The following is a 20327-nucleotide window of genomic DNA, read 5'->3' as shown; positions in this document are numbered from 1 at the left end:
CAGAGAAAGAAATGAAACTTTAATGAGTCTGAACACATCAAAAGGGAAGTTGTAAAGGGGGCTGTTGAGTTGATTTAATCCTTGGGAAAAAAAAAAAAAGAAGAAAACAAAACCAAAAAAAAAAGAAAGGGGAAAAAAAAAAGACCCCTGTGTGTGGAATATCTTTTTTTAGTTGTCTTTGATAGCTAACCACAGTCTGGACTCGCAAGCGCTCTGCTGCCCAGCTGAGGGCTCGCGCCGGTGCTATTTCCAGCCCAGAAGCGATAGCTCAGCGCTGGCTGGGCCGGCGGAGCCCGTGTAAAGCCATAAAGTCAGACCAAAGAGTGGGCTGACGCGGGCGCTGCTTCCCGGCGTTCCGTCGGCTGGGGTTTTGCATCCCAGAGCTCTGAGCCGGGAGCTGCCAGGGCCCTGCCCCCCCTTTTCTCCAGGCCCTTGTTTTTGGCGGTCCTGGGGCAGCTCTGCTGGTGCTGCCTCTTCCCACACAGGGATGCTCCTAAAGCAGAGCATCCCTCCCAGGTCCCCATCCCGCTCTGTCCTGCTCTGGCACCAGCCCTTTCCCAGTATCTTTCACATTTTTGGGGGCCGCTGTCGTGTCTCCTCTCAGTCCTCTCTCATCTAGACTAAGCAGATCCATTTATTTTAAGCTTGCATCAAAAGTTGTGTTTTCTGGAGTTGTGAACATTTTTGCCGCCATCTTCCAGGCTTCTGCTGCATTCACCCGTGTCACCGTGGGGACGTGCCCGTGGGCTTCAGAGGGGACATCAAACACTCCACCACAGCCTGGTGCTGCCCACTCACCTTCAGCTTGGGTTTCACTCCAACCACCACATCCTCTCTGAAGAATTTCCTAATTCTTGGGGGTTCTTTTTTGCTCATTTGATTATTCTCAAGCTCAGCGCTGTGCCATAATCCTTGATGAATTGCCTCTTGCAATATTTCCAGCTCTTTCTTCAGTTCCTCAATGCCGTTTTGTTCCCAAACCTTGCTCTCCAAAGAGTTTGTGGCTTCCCCTTCATCGGGGTTAAACTCGGCAGATTGAGCGAGCCCTGTGTCCGCGTGAGGAAGCCTGGCCTCGCAGAGGTCTCGGCACAGCCCACGGACACCAGTGAGCATCTCCTGATAGGTAGCATTGAAGCCTTGCTCTAAGTCAAGATAGGTCCTCTCCTCTCCACCCACCGCAGAGGTCCCAGCCCATGCTGGATGGTTCTTATCCTGTGTTATTTTCTGCTTGTGTTCACACAGGCTGCTTTTTTATGCGTTTCAGTGGTTTCCCATGAGTTCTCTTTTTAAAGGCAGATACTGTATGTCGTCTCCTGAAATCTGACCCGTACTCTGTGACCTCTCAAAGATACTCGTTAGTGGCTCCATCACTCTCACCTAATCCCAGGTGGATTTCTGCAGCCTCCCCGGGTTACCACATGCCCTGCTCATCCCAGGCTGCTCCTCCTGGGCTGGGATCGTGCTGCTCACCCACAGCCTTAGCTTCCTTGGAGGTCTGTCTGTCCACCCTGCATCGCATCTCATCTGCCCGAACCATCTCTCTTTGCTGGCAAGACAGCGAGCACGGCTTGAAGGGCTTTGTCCTCGGACTGAAGCCTGTTCAGGATATTTCGCCTTCGCTAGTGCGATGTGAGTGGAATGAAGAGCTCATTTTACAGCAGCGTTAATGGTTGCACCTGGTTTGTGGCTATGATGCACGTCCCAGGGGGACAAGCGGTGACACTGCCAGATTTTTTTTAATCAGGACGGCATCTCTTGGCATGCACACCAGAAGGCACGACGGAGACGGGCGTGCTCCTCCCGAGCAGTTCTCCCTCCGATAGCATCCCTGCCCTCAATGTTTTCCCACTTGGGTCACTGATGTGAGTCAGGGATGGAGAGAGCAGCCAAGGACAGATGAAGACTGCCGTCCCTTTCGCATCTCCAGTGTCAGACAACTCCCTCTTGCAGCTTGCCCTCCTTTGGAGAAATGTCAAGTATTTTTTCACAAGAGATGACTATATTCCATCTGCCTAAAGAGAGCAGCCTTAAAAGGCCTTACAACTCCATTTACCTCCCTAGTTTAATGGCTTTAATTTGCCCCTGTCTCCATCCTGGGTACCTCGCTGGTCCCACCAGAGCTGCTGCTTTTGCTGCCGCCCTGCAGCTGCCGCGCCATGGGCTCTGCACCCCTTTTCCCCTTTCTTCCCAAACTTTCCTTTTTCCCCTATTCAAACAAAAAAATTCAGCGGATCCAGCGGATCCTCCTTGTGGGGCAATCCAAATTCTTTTCTGTGCTGAAAAAAAAAATCCCAGCACTGATTTTTGTCCCTAGACTGGGAAATCTGGAGCCCAGCAGCTGCTGCTCTTCCTCGCTGTCGGGGCGGCATTTTGCTTTTCCCCCGTCTCGAAGGTGTGACAGAGCATCCTGCCCTTGGGTTTGCAGCAGCAGGGGATGGATGCCCATGGTAATCCAGTCCTGTTGTCACTCCTGACAGCCATTTCCATGTGAAATTCCTAGAGGGAGGCAGGGAGAAGCCACTGGAGCGCCGGGAGCTGGAGAACAGGCAAGTGCTGCCGGCAAAATAATACTCAGCCCATCATCCTGTGACCCCCCCCAGGGTCCAGTTCCCGGGCTGAGCAAGCAGCAGCCAGCAGATTTTTGCCGCGGAGGGTGTGAGAGTCTCTTCCCTCTCCAGAGACGGATCTCGCCCTCCGAAAGGTGCCTTGTACGCAGCTGCCGCTGCTCTTCTCATCTCCCGCCTGGGCGCTTGGAAACCAGCTCTCCCTACCCTAGGTTTTGTGCCTCCAAAGCTGAAAATTAGAGATTTTTTTTTTTTTTTTGGAAACATTTTATTTTTCTGGAGCTCTAAAATGTCAAAAGCTGGGGGTGAGGCAGAAGGAAAGAGCTGTGTTTTAAGGAATGCTTTCCCCAGAAAGCCGCCGTCTCGAAATGCCTCCGCTAAGAGCCACCTTAAAGCCGAGGGTCTTTTCTAGGTTAGCACAAATCGCAGTGTGGTTGGGAGGAAAGTGGTGGGGGATGAGGTGCAGCATCCCTTGGCTCCGTATCCCGGGAGGCGCGGATGCTGCCGATGGCCACCCGCGTGCCCGGGTTATCAGGCAGCGCGGGAGATCAGCTGTTTGCTCTCCGCAGTCGTTTCTGGCTCCTCGCTGCTGAAAAGGGTTTTATTTTGAATGGTGACACGCCTGAGAATTGCCCAAAGCATGAAGGGCTCCAGTGCAGTGAGAAAAGCCACTTGTGGCAGGATGCAAGTGGGGGAATTTGGCATCTTCTGCCCACGTGTCTCCAGGTCACCCGCCCTGGGATGTGGGTGGTGGTGACACCGCATCCCAGGGGTGACAGTACATCCTGCCCCTGCTAGAGCCCATAGCCACTGGACCACCACTGGCTCTCCAGAACCAGAGATGAGCCTTACAGCCCCCCCTGTGTGAGCTCCGCGGTTATTTTGCAGTTGGGTAAACTGAGGCACGGAGGTTTCCACCATGAGTTGGTGGTACAAGGTCCCAGTCTGGTGTGGGGGGCAGAGTTGGGTGCTGGATGCGATGCTGGACTGTCTCAGCACGGCTTGAGTTTAAGAATTACACAAAATAAAGTAGCAGGAAGAGTTATTGCAACAGGAGCGTCAGGGCTGAGGGTACTGCTCCTCTGGGAAAGGGAAAGTGAAGCTTTAGATGAGCTTTGTCTTCACACCGTGATGCACCCAAGAGGAAGGTGGGCCCTGCTGGGTTGCCATGGGTGCTCGCGGGAGGCTGTGAAGCCCCTGTTGACGAGCGGGTGTGCAGGGACCTGACCCAGGCTCGTCCCTACCCGCTGGTGGCAGTGCCAGTGTCGAGCACGGCGGGCAGGTTGAGCTCGCTCGGCAGAGAGCATCACTCCGTAAACCAGTGGCAGCACCTACGTGGGATTTTATGCACCTGTACGGGCTTTAATTCCTCCTTTATTTCATGATTGAAGGTTTTTGGCATGCGGCTCCTTCCCCAGGCTGGCGGGGCTGCAGGCAGGATCTAGAGGTGGCTCTTGGATCTCGCATTAAGCCACATTAGTATGTGCTGTAGATTCTGTTTCCTGTGAATGTGCACGCCGCGGGAGGACGAGCAGGAAGGCTGCTCCTCGCTGGCAGCCTTCCCAGATATTCTTGGCGCTGCAGATCTATACTTGCATCGTCGGCTGTGGCCCTGTTTTAACAGAAAACAGAAAGTGCTGTGGCAACAGGACGGCACAACCTCTGCGAGGACCGGCTCGGCCATGGCGGCGGCACGGGCGCAAAACGCCGTCTGCCACGTAAGCACGGTGTTGGTGTCCCCGTTCCTGTCCTCCTCCACCAGGTCCCCTCTGGTCCCTGTCCTCTTGACAGCCACACAGGCAGTAAAGCAGCTCCTTGCTGGGCATCCATGGAGGGGCTGGCTGTGCCCGGATGGCGGTGTGGAGGTGCCCGGCGTGGGTCGCCTTCCAGCGCTGTTGCTCTTTAGTGGACGCCAGTCCCATGAGGGGTTGCCCCAACATCTCCGGGAGGTGCAGCGGTTCTTTGAGAGGGTGCAGGGTTGTTCATGTCGTGGTTTTGCATCATGGCGAAAGGGAGCAAGAGGAGGGATGCGGAGCGGGTCTGCTCACGGGGAGCGGTGTCGGGTATGAAGGTACTGGGGCAGGGACAAGAATTACTGGTGCACCAGTAATGGGTGTAGGATTAGGGCATGTCCCTGCCCTTCTTCGCTCTGCTCCCGGTGAGTGGACGCCCATCAGCAGAGCTGGATGCTGCATCCACGACACCCAGCGTAGGGAGGGAGCGATGCCAGGGAAGGGAGAAAACAACGCTGGGAGCCATCTCTACAGCGTGCTGGTGCTGAGGAGCTGCGGCCAGCCTGGCCCGGCAGCGTGCGGGTATCCCAGGGGTGCCGGGACCTCACCTCTCCCCCTTCCCTGCGGGCAGCGGGAGCCCTGGGTGACGGCCAGGCTGCGTCCGTGCGGCTGCCGGCGCGGGGAGGGCTTCCCGAGGCCTCCTGGTTCTCAGCGTGTACTCTACGAACCAGCACACTTTGTTCTCCAGTGCTGAGATTGGACTTCCTTTCCTCGGTCGGCGACGCAGGCTGGCTGTTGACTCATCAGCAGCTTCCCTTGGGCTTTGCTGCAGAAGGGGCAGGCAGGATTCTGCAGCACTTTGTGTATCTTTTGGAGCAGAGCTTTTTTTTTTTTTTTAACACGATCCTTTTTTTTTTCTGTCCTTTTCTTTTCCCCTTTTTCCCTTTTTCCCCCCCCTTTTTTCCTTTTTTTTCCTTTTCCTTTTTTCCCTTTTCTTTCCTTCTTTTTTTCCTTCTTTATTTCCTTTTTTTTTCTTTCTCCCCTCCAGCTCATCACGAAAACCCTGTGAGTTTGGGACTTGCAGATGGCACGCTGGCCATTTCACAAAGGGCTATTCCTTGGGTCGGTTACCCCCATTCTGTGGCTGCCTGTCCTTAAATATGCCTGGGTTCTGCTGTGCTGCGGAAATACATGTAGGCTTCCCTTTCAAGATCTGAGACTCTGCTCTGATCAAAAGAAATAAAAATCCCAGCCGCCCCAGGCCGAAATGTTTAGATGGCTGGGACACGGGAGCGCGGGGAGACGAGAGCTGGCTGCCTGCGCGCTCCCGGGGACCCCCAGGGTGACGCCTCGCCGCGGCGAGGACGGGCTGGCCGGTGGCACCCGTCAAGGGCAGCAAAAACACCCTGGCGATGGAACATGAGTGAGTTCCCTCTGCAGCCCTGCCGCTGCGAAAGGGAGGTTTCCCAGTCGGATCTGCTCCAGCATCCCTTGTCCCTGCCAGCGGCGGGGGGGGAAACGTTGTTTGCAGGGCGGTCTGTCCTACCAGTGTTTAAATACCTGATTGAGGATGGGGTGAGTCCCGACAGCAGCGGGTCGGTGGTTCAGAGGGTCTGGGCTGCGCAGATGGTGGTATCAGCGCTGGAGAGGGTGGGTAGTTTGTGCCCCGTGCCTGGGAGTGCTTTGCAAAGGAATAAGCCTGATTTACTCTGTCCGTTACTTGCAATCATTTCTGTTTTACAATCTGCTTGACAAGTTCTCGTGTGGGCTTTCAGCAGGTCCTCACCTTTATTAGTTTGCTACGGGAAACGTGTTAATCCAGCCTGTTCTTACCTAGTTCCCAGCCACTCGGACTTTTATTTTAAATGTTTGCTAATCCTCCCAGTGGATGCCTGTGGTTTATACTGGATCAGGCGCACAGAAGGTCAAGTGTATTTCAGCAGTAAATGTATAGAACGAGCAGGCTGGTTTCCCGCTGCTCCGTACCGAGGTTTACAGCTCCCGGGACGGACTCCGGTTTGGTACAGCCTGGGGAGCCCCCACATCCCGCTCCATCACCTCCGTTCTCCATCCAGAACCGGGAATTTAGCGCAGGGCCGGGCAAACCCTAGCAGATGGGATTGCTGCTGCCTGCAACCGCAGCGGTAATTAAATCCCCTCTCAGTGATTTAATGCACCTCGTGTCCCCATTGAACAATACAAGAAACTATTACTCTTAAGTGCTCTTCAGAGCGATGGGAGGAGCAGGACAGCCCGGCCGCTGGAATAGCTGCTCGGTTCTTGCCGCTGCGGATAATCCTGTTGAACTGCGGCGAAGGCTGCATTGCTGGAAAGCGAGTGGAGTCTGTAGAGGCTCTGTGTTCCTGGTGCGGTGGTGAGCTGGGTTTTTTCGGTGCATTTGGGGAAGATTTGGCAGCGTAGCGCTCTCGCAGCCCCCGGCCGGGCGCAGACGGATCCCTCCCGGCTCTGTGGGATGGGCCGTGTGCTGCTTCAACTGACTCAGCCTCAAAGCTGTTCCCATGCCTTTCAGGGTTCAGCGATAGTGCAGTGACTCAAAACCCATTAAAAAAAAAAAAAAGAAGGCTGGATGCTGCCTTTCCAAATGCCTCAAAGCTTGGCTTTCCTTGGGTTGGTTTTGTGTAAGGAGACCCGTTGCGATGGCTGATCACGGGAATAGCCATCTTTGTGCCCTGGTCTGTGTTTGGAGCTCTGGGATGCTCAGCTCGGCCAGCAGCGGGGTCGGGGGGATTTGGCCGGTTCCCGAGCTGCTGTGGCTCATCCTCACGGCCCCTGCTCAGACCACGGCAGGTGCCGTCGCTCGCAGCCTCTGCCTCTGCTCCCCGGTGGATGCAAGTATGAGTGGAGCTGTTAGTGTTACTGAAATAATTGTGGAAACATTATCTGGCTGAGATAATTAATTCCAGATGCTTTAACGTTAGTAGCTTGGCTTAAGTTACATGGAGAAGCAACATTTTTCGTCTTTTTATATCCAGAAAACATACGCTCAAGTGTCCCTGGCTTCCTGAGTAGCAATTCTGAGATATGTATTGCTTAAATGGAAATGAACGGAACGGTGGCAGCCTTCTGTCTGGGTTTGGAGGAGGTTGGCACACAGCAGAGGTCCCTGAGGGGCCACCAGGTAGGTGAGTGGTGCTCTGGGAGAAGGAGGAGAGCAGCACCCATGGGTGCTGGAGCTGGTCCTGGCTCTGCCCTGCATACCTGTGGGGAGAGATGCTGCCTGAGCATCCTCTGCAGCTGCCCCGGGGTCAGGGACCGCCTTGTTTTGCTGGGTTTCGGAGGCAGAAGAGCAGCGCAGGTTGTGCCCCCTCCCTCTGCCTTCGGTGCCACTGTTAAGGCTGAATGGCACAGAGAGAAACGGGGGAAAGGAAGACAGAGAAGTTCCTTGCACGGCATCAAAAATAATGTATTTTGCTCTCGGCCCAGACGCTGTGTTTGTCTAGTCAACCAGAAAAACATCTGCGTTTTGTTGTTCCAGCCAGCCCACCAGCAAACGGCTGCCCGGCCGTCGGTTTTCCTCTGCACAGAAGTTGCGCAGATGGACCCCGCTGGGAGACGGTGCCCGTCCTCTCCTCCACCGGCGCTTCCCAGCCCCGCACCTGGGCGCTTGTTTACCAGGTCCCTCCTCCGGTTTACAGCGAAATAATTTTCTGGACACTGAGTCGGAGTTGAGACTTAAATAATTAATTTGTGGAGCTTAAATCTCGGTGAGATTTAGGCTGGAATATAAACGTGAGAAAGACGGGGACGTCAGCGCTCCGGTCTTCGTCTAGTCTGCAGAGTATCAGGCTTTTTATATGGTGATAAACAGCTCAGAAACGAAATTGGAAAAGCTGTCTGGGTTTAACAAGATGGCTGTTTAGTGCCTCCTGTTCACTTGTTTTCCTCTTTTTATCACATCAAAGAAGAGTGAATCACTTTCTCCTTAGAGGATTACATTATTCCAGAGGCCTGGAAGGACCCACTCTGGTTACAGGCTGTTACTGGAGGAAATTTTAGATGGAGAGGGGGAAAATGGAGCTTTTTTTCTTATTGCACCTGTTATTTGCAATTTGGAGCTTCAGCTGCATTTCTGTAAAACTTCCAGAACCTGCCTGTATAAATCCAACCGCCAGCAGCACATGAGGGGTCCCCCGACCCCATCCTTGACATTTTGCACAGAAATAGGGTTGTCAGAGGGGGATTTCCAAACCCAGACAGTGAGACCCTGGATGGTCCCGGGACCAGAAGGGGTTTCCCAGCTGAGATCTGGGCACGGTGTCAGTGTTGGTGTTGGCAGCCGCGGCCGATGAGGCTGTGCCGGGGCTGTGCCCTGCAGACCGGCGGGATGCTAGTGGCTCTGCTCTCCAGATTGAAAAGGCGATAGTGATAATTTTCTAATATTCAGTGCTTGGGAAGTGCTGAGCATCCTGGCATGGGATGCCAGAGTCCCTGATGCATCTCAGGGTCCCTGACGTATCCTGGAGTCCCTGATGCATCTTGGGGTCCCTGATGCATGCCGGCGTCCCTGACGTATCCCGAGGTCCCTGACACATCTCCTGCACCGGAGGGATGGGGTGTGCAGCCTGGGATGGGGTGTGCAGCCTGCGCAGCCACCCAGGAGGGATGGGGTGTGCAGCCTGCGCAGCCACCCAGCATTACGTCACCCGGAGCCACACTCACTGGCTGCTGGTACCCGGAGGGCAGGACACTGCTGCAAGCAGCATTAACCCCTTCCTGAGCATCCCGAGTGCCACTTGGGTAGACAAAAGGACCTTCACGGGGCTGAGCATTGGCCACCGCTGTTTGGGCAGTCGAGGGGGTGCTTTCTGGGGATGGATGCTGCTGTTACAGGAGCTTGGTGGATCCTCCTGGGGCCAAATCCAGCTGCTTTGTGCTCCCAAAACAGCAGCAAGAAGCCGAACGAGAGCTTCAGAGCTGAACCAAGTGTTTACCACCTGCGTAGGCTTTGGGGACAAGTGGCTTACAGAAGGTTTCGGTTATGCCAGGGGATAGCGCCAGCCCAGCCATCCATCACACCAGTTAGCAGCGGTGGTGGTGAACCCTGCGGTTACACCGGGCTGCTTGCTCGAGCACGGCTGTCCAAGGGAAGGGTTGATGTTATGTTACCTCCATCAACTATTTTTGCTAGAAATGTGCTTGTTACAGCCCCTGACGTGAGGATAGCCTACGAACGGCACAAAACAGGGTAGCAGACCAGGCCACCGGCCCGGACAGCCCCTGCAGGTTCCCCCTCCCGGACCCAGCTCTGACCCTCGGGCTGAGCCCTGCGCCCGCAGCCACGCTCTTACGGACATAGGAATTCTTGTGGATTTGCAAAGGCTGTTGCCAAATCTCAAAGGGTTTTGGCTCCAACAGCCAATAAGGAAATACTGCAAATTCTTACTTTTCTGCACGAAGTGGTCCCAGCAGCGCCAGCTGAAAAACAGGCCTTTAATTCCGTTGAGGTTCTTGTTTGTTTTCGAGTAAAAGGATTTGGTGCCAGGGGCCTGCCCAGACACACGGTGTCACCGCACTCCTCCCCGGGACCTCCAGCCCTTTCTGTGCTCCATCACGCAGGAGGACGCCGTGATGCTGGGTACCAGTGGTCGGTCCCTCCCGCGGCGTCCCGGCTCTCTGGTTTTGGGTGTCCTGCCAGTGGCTTGTGCCAGGGATGACAGCAGGGTGCCCACAGGGCTGTGAGCCCTTGAGCTGGGAACCGGGACGTCCCCGATGTCACCTGGAGCATCTTCAGTCCAGGAGGGGAGTGGTCAAACACACAGGCACCCGTTAGCACCAAGACCTGCATCCTAAAGAGGCTTTTAGGCTTGTCCAGCCAGCTTACGTGCTGGTCTAAACATCAGGCCAGTTAATTTAAAACCTAACCCATTTAAGATCTTCTTGGTGTTCCCTTTCTTCTTTGAAGCCAGCTTTGGGAGTATAGTTTTTGACTCATGGGTTTACAGATAATCTAGAAGCCACAGAAGTGGAATGAGTAGGCATAACACGGTCAGTAAATCTCGGCCTGGGTACGCTGACGGTCACAAAATCTTATTTGTGGGTTGCAGCTCATGACCGTGACCATCCGCCACCGTCTGCAACCCCCTCCTTCGCCTTGATGCCACGAGGCTCTTTTTCTAACCTCTTATATTCCTCTCCGCTATTGAGAAGCAATAGCGCCTATAAAATCTATTAGCTTAAGTTCATAAGAAGATTGGGCATCTGGTCCGAATGGCTTGCTAGATACTATTTTAATAAACAGAAAATGAAAATCATCCCTTTAAATTGCCTTTTGAAAGTCGTCGTGTGCCACAGGAGAATTCCCCTGCGAGCGGAGCTGGCGGTAAGAACAGTATCAGCATCCGCGGAGGGTTGCTGGCAGAGTTATCTTTCCACTGACTTTCCTAAGCTGATTTATTTATGGACACTGGACAAGGCTAATTTAGACTAGAACGTAGGTAAAGAAAAGACGACTGACTGAAGCCTTCCTTGTAATAAAATTAAGTATTTTCAGAAGAGAAACACTGTGCGGGATTAATTATTTCTATCTAGTATGTGGAAAGGGAGCATATAGAAAAAAAATGCCTTTTCCCTTCAGCCAAGTGAAGCGTTCAGTTTACAGAGATGAGATTAACCATGGGAATTTGCTGAGTATATTTTATTGCCGCATAATCTTCTCCAGGGATAGATGTGATCCTCAAGAGTGTTGGGGTCCACTTACTCTTTTTCCTCAAGTGCCCTTGAGACCCACTTCCAGACTAATGGCCTCAGGTTTGTTGTGCTTTTCAGCCTGATCCCCGTTTTCAGCCCTTCTCTTAAATAAGCCCTTGATTGATACAGGTTTGGGTTTTTTTTCTTCTAAATGCCGTGTCTCTGGCTGGCTGGATAAAATAAAGGAGTAAATGCTCCTCCAGAGTAATCGAGCTCCTGCAAATGGTTCGGCACTCGGCGGGGGCTTTGCCGTGGTGGTGCTGGGACAGCCGCGGCATCTGGGTGGTGGAGCATCCCCAGCAAACACCAGTACCAGTAGCTGCGATGGGAACGCCTGTGGTCCCAGCGTGGGAGCCCTGTTTGAAAAATGAATCATCTCGGCAGTGAGAGCGTGCATTGCCCATGTCCCGGGTCGTCGGAGTGGGGGAAGCTGCTTTGCTGGAGTGCTCTGGCTATAAGGAGGGCAACCAAACTCTCTCTGGATCAGCAAGAAGTGACTTATCTCATGGCTGTGAGTCTGCTGCGTTTGGGTGCTCCGTGACGGTGCTGAGATGCAGGTAAAGCCCGTGTGGCACCGTGGAGCTGGGCAGCTGCATCCCTTCCCAGCACAGCGTCCTCCGCCGCAGGGGCTGGGGGGACGGGCAGGGCTTTGGGGGTCACTCCGGGGGGGTGGTGGGGATGGTGTTGAAGAGCTCTCGCAGGGCGGAGGGCCAGGCAAACAGCTCCCTGAGCTGCTTGGTGGCACCCCAAGAAGCTGTTGCCCAAGACCACAGTTTTTTCCCCAAGAACAGCATGGTTTGGGGAGCGTGATGCTTGCTGTGCTCTTCAGCAGCACAGCGTTTCTTTTTTACTTTCGGTAAAAGCAGGTTTTTTACCGGAGTAAAACTTCAGGGTGAAGTTTCAGTGAAGAGGTTTCTGCTTGATTATTTTTTAAGGTGTTCTTGAGATGAAGAATCCTTGTGTAGGGTAATGCTTCCCTGTAATGCACCGACGTTGTACTAATGAACTTTCAGGCCGTGCCGTTTGCCTCTGTAATTCTTTCATTTCCCGCTTTGGCATTACTTACCCTCTGCCACCTGCCCATTCTGGTGCATTTGAGACATTCCCTGTTGGAATATGAGCCACCCCAGCCTCGCGACCATTTCCGTCCCCAGACGAGGGTCATGTGCGGTGCTTCCCCTTCTCTCGACACCCTCTGCACATCACAGAGCCGCGGAAGCTTGGGATCTTGCCTCATCCAAGTGCTTTATAGCACGCTGCTTGCTACCCAAGACTCTTTTGCTCTAGTTTAGGTTGAGAGATGTGGTTTGGGGCTTTTTGGAGCGTATTCTTGCCTTTCACGCAGACCCAGTCCGGGTGGGTTGGTTGGACATGCCCTGGAACGATCCCTGGCTGCAGGCATGCTCGTGTGTCACCGTCACCATTTACTTGGAACATGCCAGGGCTGGTACAGCCTGGGGCTGAACAAGTCTTGCCTTTTTGAACAAAGGCTAGGGATGAATGACTAAAGCATCAAAACTCTGGGGGAAGGGGGAAAAACCCTCGAAGATGCATGAAATTCCTCCTGTGCTGTGGAGATGTGCTCGTGCAGGAGGTGGCCCTGATGGAGACAGCAGGTCAGCGCAGACCAGCTGGACCGTGAGCTCTCGGCCTCACAAACACGCCGGCAGTGAATTTCTGCTTTTTAAAAAGGAGAAAAATTTCTAAACAAGCCAACAGAAGCCCTTCAATACGGATAAAGCAGAACGTGAAAGCTGGTAATTGAGGTAATTAAGAGTTTGACTCTTGCTTTCTCTCCGAGAAAAGAAAAATCAATGGAGCGCCTGGGCGGCCGCCTCCATGCCTGTCGCAGGAGGGGACGCGGGCGCTCTCAGAGCCGAGGCAGATGCCAGGGCACAGCACGGTGGCACTGGTGGCTCTCACCAAGGGTGAGGAATGGGTATTTTTACCAATATTTAGAAAAACATCTCCTCGAGCACGTACCTGTGTATTGCCAGAGTCCTCCAGGCACCTAACGCCTGCCACTGCCCCGGTGACGGCCGTGGACATCCCTCATCTCCTGCGTCCCACACCACGGGCAGTGCCTTGCCATCCTGAAGCAGGTAAGAAGTTCCTGCCTCTTCCCCACCGCGCCTGAGCCTGGAATAGGAGAGGAAACTTAGAAAGCAAGATGAGAAGTAAGAAGGAAGGGTTGGTTCCTATGGGATCGCTGATGCCTGAACTCGGGACGGGAAGAATTATTAGCGCATCATGCAAAATTCACCACAAAAATTGAATCGGTGGCCCACGTGCAGACATCCTCATCGCCCAGCCTCATTTTTTTTTTTTTTTTTCTTTTTCCACTGAGGAGCTGTTGGGAAACATGGCTGTTTCCGAAGGGATTGAGCCCCGTTCCTGCAGGAAAGCGAAGCCCTGATGTCGTCCCTGCGGCCCCAGCCCTCGGAGCCTGGCGGGACGTGGGCAGGAGATGCTGGCGAGGGCGGCCTTGGTGCTTTCTTCCCTTTTTCTGCACTGCAGTGTGTCTGAGCAGCACAAAGCTTACAGCATTCCGGGCCCCAATTTTGTTGATGTTACAGTACCTGAGGAGCGGTGCACAGCATGGGCTGTTTTCTGTATTGCTGTAAATCAGGGCCTGGGTTTTTCCAAAGGATTGCTCTCTTGTATTCAATTGTACGATCTCTTCCTTCCACCGTTTCTTCTAGCCCAAGGCAACTGTCTCTGCAGTCCTTGATCTTCATATCTGAACACCGAGAAGCTCTTTGCAGTTGTGTTAGCATGTGTCAGGGAGGTGTGAGTTGCTTTTTAGCAACATGATTTTCCCCACTGAAGCAAATCCGGGAACCGATGGGAGGCTGTGCACCTCTGGGCATCGCGTCCTGCGTGGGCTTCCCAGAAGCTTTGGGGTGGCCTGTGCGAGCGCCCGGCATCCGGCAGCCTCCTGGCACCCCTCGGGGCAGGAGGGACACTCACAGGAGCAGGATGGTTTGCTGGATCATTTGCGAGCCATGAAGACCTCATGTTTAACCAAGTGCTGTGGACGAGTCAGGGGTTTGACCTGGACCAGGCTTCCTGCAGGTCTTTTTAAGGTTATACAAGCTGCTCGCTCTAAAAAAAATAGTTTTGCAGTTATTTCATAGGATCATAGAATCCTAGAATGGTTTGGGTTGGAAGGGGCCTTAAAGCCCATCCAGTGCCACCCCCTGCCCTGGGCTGGGACATCTCCCACTAGACCAGGTTGCTCCAAGCCCCGTCCAACCTGGTCTTTCTGAGGTGCCATCAGGCAGGAGGTATTGACACCGCTCGAGTCACAGCTCAGAGCCTCCCGACTGGGCAGAGTGTCCCTTGAGAGGTACAGACCTGGCTCGGGAGCCCCGTCTCCCACTGGTGCAAACCAGCTGTTGCTACCCTAAACTCATAACATTCATGTGAGTAGCAAATTGGTGTAAGAGGAGCCAGATCCAAACCTGTGGTTTCTGCTTTCCGATTAGGTGCCCTCTGTCAGGTTTCGGCCTCGCTGAGCCTGGCCATTGCTGGGGCCATGTAAGCTTTCGAGGGCAGTGAAGGTTTTGATGGGACTGCGGGACACGGCATCCCCCCAGTGTGGGCATCCCCTGGGGAGGCTGCATCTGATGCGCTTTCCTCCCCCGTGGCTGCATCACCCTCAGAGCTCTCATGCCAAGGGGCTGGGTGGGCTGCAGACCATTTGGGATGTCTTTCTTTTTTCACCTCTTCCCTTGGTTACAGACAACAGGTTTTGGGGTTAGAAGTTCTCCTCCAGGTGCCTTCTTTGTGCAGTTTCTGACCTCCTCCGTTTACTGGTGTTTGAAATGGCGAGAATACGGCATGAATGTGTCCCAGAAACCCTGAATCCCAGTTAACTCCGGGGGATGCCAGCCCATGGTGGGCACAGGGTCCTGCCCACAAAGAGGAAACTCCGAAAGTAAAGTTTAACAGTTCTCTTAAGAAGATACTTTCATATTCATACTTATTCCTTGCAGACTAACAATAATTAGTAACAGAAGCAAACATCGGTGAGACAGGAGCCCTGCAGGCAGCATGGAGCTGCGGTAGCCGAGTGCTGCAGCATTTGATCAGCCCTCCCCGAAACGCGTGTTTCCAGGCGGGGGGAGGCACCTGCCGTCGCCACCTTGGCACATTTCAAACCTTTTAACTGAGCGCCAGCGAGCATGTGGAGCTCCCAGTTAGATCTTTGTATCTTAATTGACCTGGTTGTCACCATCAGTGATGTGGTGAGAAGCGGAGAGTCGCTCCCTAAATTCCCGTTCCTGTGAAAACTCCGTTTTAATGGTGCAGCGTTAGGAAAAGCTGAACGTGGAGCTTTCGTGTCGGCGCTGCTGTCACCCTCCGTGTTCCCGGGATGCTCCCTGTGGTCTCTGCATCACTGGGTCTGGGAGTTTAAACACACATCCAGGTTTTGGGGAGTTTGGTAGCGTTCGTCAGGCAGCTGCGTGAGTGGGGAGAGTCGCTTCCCTCCCATCTCTGAGCATCAGGTTCATCAAAAGTCCTTTCCCAGGAGATCCCTAGGCTGAGAAGGCAGAGCTGGCAGACACACATCGGGGCTGACTTGCCCGGGCACCGGGAGCGCGGTGGCTGGGCTCTCCCAGGCGGCATCACATGTTCCGCATTACAAATAACCCAGCGAGATTTCTCCAGTCAGCATCCTTATCAGACCGAGTGCGTTTCAGTAGCTGTCAATACAGTAAATGACCTGTTCAGGCAGCCCCTTTGATATGTACACAGAGCATTAATCTTTCCACTTTTCTGCCAGGCTAAAAATAGCGGCTGCTTTCTCCCGAGCATCCCCGGCTGGCCCGGCGTCGGGCTGTCACCTGCTGCAGCCGGCTGTGGGGCGAGCAGCTTGTGTAACTCGGCTTAACAAAGGCTTACGGCGCCGTCCCCTGCCTGCTCAGGCGGCTCTTTCCAACGGGAACATTCATCCCAGTTGGAGGAGGTGTTTTTTTTCTCAACAGCTCTGAGCTTTCTCCTGTAAGACCACTGTGCCCAGCCTGCTGCTGAGCCACCGAGGGACCCGGGCTCATGGGAATCATAGAATCCTAGAATGGTTTGGGTTGGAAGGGACCCTAAAGATCACCCAGTGCCACCCCCTGCCCTGGGCAGGGACACCTCCCACCACAACAGGTTGCTCCAAGCCCCGTCCAACCTGGCCTTGAACCCCTCCAGGGATGGGGCAGCCACAGCTTCTCTGGGCAACCTGGGCCAGGGGCTCACCACCCTCACAGCAGAGAATTTCTTCCTGAGATCTCATCTAAATCTCCCCTCTTCCAGTGTAAAACCATTCCCCCTCGTCCCGTGGCTCCCCTCCCTAATCCAGAGTCCCTCCCCATCTCTCCTGTAGACCTCCAGGGAAGGAGATGTTCGGTCCTTCTTGGACCAACACACGTTGCACCAGTGACTCCTGGATATTTTAGGGGATTGAGAGCTCCTTAGATGAGAGTCCTGAAGCCTGATTGGAGCAGGCCTAGTTTCAGAGTTATTACCACTGTCTGCATTAAATACAGACGTTACTGAATCCCCAGGCCCTGGTCTAGATTACAGTGAGCTCATTTTAAAATCTGGGGACGGAGAGCTGTATTTTCCTGCAGTTATTTTCAGATCCTGAACTGAAATTTGGAAATGTCCTCAGAGCATTGGGGCACATCTTTATTTTCAGTTTACTGCTGGGGAAAGTGAGGCAAAAGAGGGGAAAAAAACCCTTTCTTGATGTTTCCCTCTCTGAGCAGTCAAATTATTGCTTCTCCCACTGGTGGCTCTGGAAGTGCCTCCAATGGTCGTGATGGCAGAGGACAGCAGTTAAACTATGTGTCTGGGTCCGGAGAAACTTCAGGTTTGTTGTCCTGCCCTGGGGCAGATTTCCTTCCCGGCCTTGGGCAGGGCAGGTGGGGTCCCATTCCCGAGGGCAGCTGTGCATTAATTTCTTCCAGTACCTTGGAGCATCTGGTACCACGGTTTGGCTGGTTACATGATGGACACGATGGCTTTGCCCCAGACCCGTCAGAGAGCGCTCGATGCTCTGACATTGACTTACATCTCGGCACAGAAGGCAGATAAAGGTCTCGCAGGGGCTTCCCAGCTGGTGCTGGTGCAAGAGGAGGGCTGGATCCTCAGGCCTTGCACGGCGGAGAAGCTGCTTGGACGGGGATAACAGGTTGCTGTTTGCTTGTTTGTTGCTTTGCAGCGTCTTTCTGTGTTGACGCTTGTGCCGGGAGGTGGTATTTGGGGGAGGAAACGTGAGCTGTGCAAATACCGCAGCAAGCTCCAGCTCCCGACTTCGCGGAGCTCTGTCAGCCGGCACCGCGGGCTGCTTTTCATTTCCAGCTCGTCCCCTGCTTGCATGTCATTAGGCGCGACACTGTTGACGTGTGCATGGCGAGTGTCATGCATGTTGCTGCAGAGTTGCCAAGAAAAGGCAGAAAGAGCTGACAGCCAGCGCCTGTTCGCTTTCTGTGCGGGGAGTTTGCAGCAGATGAGCCGGCTCCTCTCCCCGTTCCGCTGGTTGCGATTAGAGAGGGCTCAGAGCGAATCTCGCAGACCACCGTGGGGTGTTCTCCATTGCTGAGCCTGCTGAAGTGGTGTCCGGCACGCTGGAGGTGTCCCATGGTGGTGGGCAGCCTGCCTGCAACGTGGGGCTCAGCTGGAGGGGGTTTTAAATCAGGGGTCGCTTTGCCTGCAAAGGGTGCTCCGGGGAGCGGGTACCTGCACAGGGTGGCTTGGGCACCTCATCCCAGGAGCCCAGGACCAGGGTCTGGTGTCTGTTGTGCCCCGGGAAATTAGCAGTGATGGCTTGTGAGGAGTTAATGGCTGGAGGAGTCACTGTTGCTATCAGTATTTGGACCGTTGTATCCATTGGACCTCATTTTTCTCATGTGAAGAGTTAATTTCCGTAGATGAATGGGAAAACTATTGCTGTAGGTAAAGGAGAGTTGCTGTGCTGGGACCGGCTGTCAGTATGAGCCCATCGGTCAGCTTTGGTGCGGCGGGGCTGGAAGCGGAGAGCCCGGCCGGGACTGCGGGCATTGTCAGGGAGAGGGCAGCAAGAAAAGCTGGGTGACTTCTGGTGGCCAACCTGTAACTCATTTTTCCTGCAGTCAGGTCCCAGGCCAGGCGAGAGGGGAAGCACTGGCAGAGCTGGGGCTTCCTCCAGCCCTCGGAGGCCTCTGGAGAGACTGGACGGACGCCTCTGCTCCTGCTGGGCACTCGGGGCAGGGCACAGCAGGGAGAAGGCGTTTGGCTGCCGCTGGCTGAGCTCATGTTTCCCACTGTAACTAGGACAGAGCACTGCGCTTAAATTTATCTGCTGGGCAAAGAGTGTCGTATTCACAGGGCACAGAGCACGTGGTGGTGCCAAGGCCAGTGCCTGGGTGCCACCGTCCTGCCCGCAGCGGGGAAGGAGCTGGGTCAGCAGTGTGGCTGAGACAACCGTGGTGAGCAGAAGCCCTTGCCGTAGTCGCGTCTCCGTGTTTATCCCATGGCTTGGGGACATCCTGCCTTTCGGGGTGTGTGGGATGCCCTTTCCTGGCCACAGAGCAGGGATGGGTTGGTGTCACGGTCCCCCCTCGCTGGCAGGACCACTGGCTCCAGGCAGGAGCATCACTATTCATACCAGCCCTGATCCTGTGCTTGCGTGTTCTTTCCACATCAGTTTTCCTGGTTTCACAGGACAGGTTATTTCTCCCAAATGGGCTATTTCTGCCCTGACTGGCTATTCCTGCATGACCCCCCGATGGGGAAAAACAACCTTCTAACGTCAAGGGGAGCAACGTGAGGTTGATGCCGGCAGCTGTAGCCGTAGGTTGAGTTATTTGACTCGGGAATCTAAACACCTAGGAGGCTGCTGCCACCAGGCTGGTGGTAATGCAAGGCGGGGAGGAAGAAAGGAGCCACGCAAAGTGGAAAAATGGCTTAGTTCCTCATGGCGTGAGGGGGAATTACAGAGCTGTTGAAGAGCAGGCGTGTTCCTGCGGAGAGCCTGGCGGCTGCTCTGCAGCGTGGAGCCCTGCGGGGCACGGGGCTGGTTCGTACCGAAAAGCATCGGTGGGGGTTTTAGGAAGAATGAGATGCGGTGGTGAAGCCTGCGTGCAGCACTCGCTGGTACCAGTTCTATTTCTGAAGGGATTGGTGTCATGCTGCCAATCCGCAGGGAAGAACACACCGAGGCAGATGGAGACACAGGCCAAAAACCAAACTCCTGATTCCCAGACCGCTCCTGATCGCAGCGTGAGGTTGGTGGCCATGGCCAGTCCAGTGGTAGCTGGAGCCGCACCATGGCGGGATGCGGGCTGGCCCTTGGCGATGGGTGCGATGCCAGAGCCATGCCACCGTGCTGCCGCTTTTCTCTGGAACACTGGGAAAAGCACGAACTCCGGGTTTGAGGTCCCGGGAGGGGGAGTTGGCAGCTCAGCATTTTCTAAAAATCAGCTTGTTTTGACGCATCCCAACTCAAACTGTCACATAAGGTGCACGGACCAGCAGTCTCTGGGAAAGTGCTTGTGTCCAAGTTGTGGTCCCCAGAGCATCTGAGGCACAGGAGACGTCACTGAGCACACAAAACCCCTTTGATTTTGCTGGGCTTGCTTTCCTTCTTCAAGTCAGGTTTGTAGATGGCTTGGTTGCACCCTCCTTGGCAAGAAAGGGGACATTTTTGCAAGTTGTAGCTCTTTCTCAGCCTCTCCTTCTTTTCTTCCAGGATCATACCCCAACTGGAGAACTCGCCATCCCAGGTTTCACCGAGTAGCCTGCCTGGCTCCGAGATTTCGGAAGCTACAAGGACTTACTTGCAAGGAGTGAGCCGCTATGACCTGGATGAGCTCGATGCTTGCTGGTTGGAACTCGTTAATATGGAGCTCAAGGAGATGGGTGAGTATTGCTGTTGGTTTTCTCCTTGCCTGGGCATCCCAGAGTTGGGCAATCAAGTCTTTTTAAGTAATCATATGGAACACAAGGCCTTGAAGAAGAAAATTTTTCTTCAGGCTCTCCAAAAGAGGTGATGCGAATTGCTGCAGCGCAGGCTCTTGAGTGCATTTCAGTGCCTCTCACTTCACGTAGGGGTTTTGGCACGTGGTGCAAGAAGAACAGGGCAAACCAGATGACGGCGGGAACAGTGCTGCGTGCCCTGGGGAGCAGGGCTCTGGTTGGCAAAAGAACCGATAGATCCAGATCGCTCAGGACCGTGCTCTGGTTGTATGACCATCGTCACCTCCCGTACTCATCCCTGCGGCATCCGAACTGCAGGAGGAGGTGTGGGTCAGGGTGGGTGTGCTGCCCCCGACTCCTCTTCCTTTGA

At 54.3% G+C, this 20327-nt stretch overlaps 1 protein-coding gene across 2 annotated transcripts in view; it reads left to right on the top strand.

The window, feature by feature from the left end:
• Positions 1-20327, top strand: part of JADE2 (jade family PHD finger 2) — an 86844-nt gene that overhangs the window by 24282 nt on the left and 42235 nt on the right. For both annotated transcript variants that reach the window (XM_054217881.1, XM_054217880.1), the window contains exon 5: positions 19731-19900. In XM_054217881.1, coding sequence (XP_054073856.1) covers positions 19731-19900 — 170 coding nt within the window. The remainder of the gene's footprint in view (positions 1-19730; positions 19901-20327) is intronic.

This window comes from Rissa tridactyla, chromosome 11 (assembly GCF_028500815.1).
Source record: "Rissa tridactyla isolate bRisTri1 chromosome 11, bRisTri1.patW.cur.20221130, whole genome shotgun sequence".
NCBI classification, from domain to species: Eukaryota; Metazoa; Chordata; class Aves; order Charadriiformes; family Laridae; genus Rissa; species Rissa tridactyla.
This window is presented reverse-complemented; position numbering and strand designations above follow the sequence as displayed.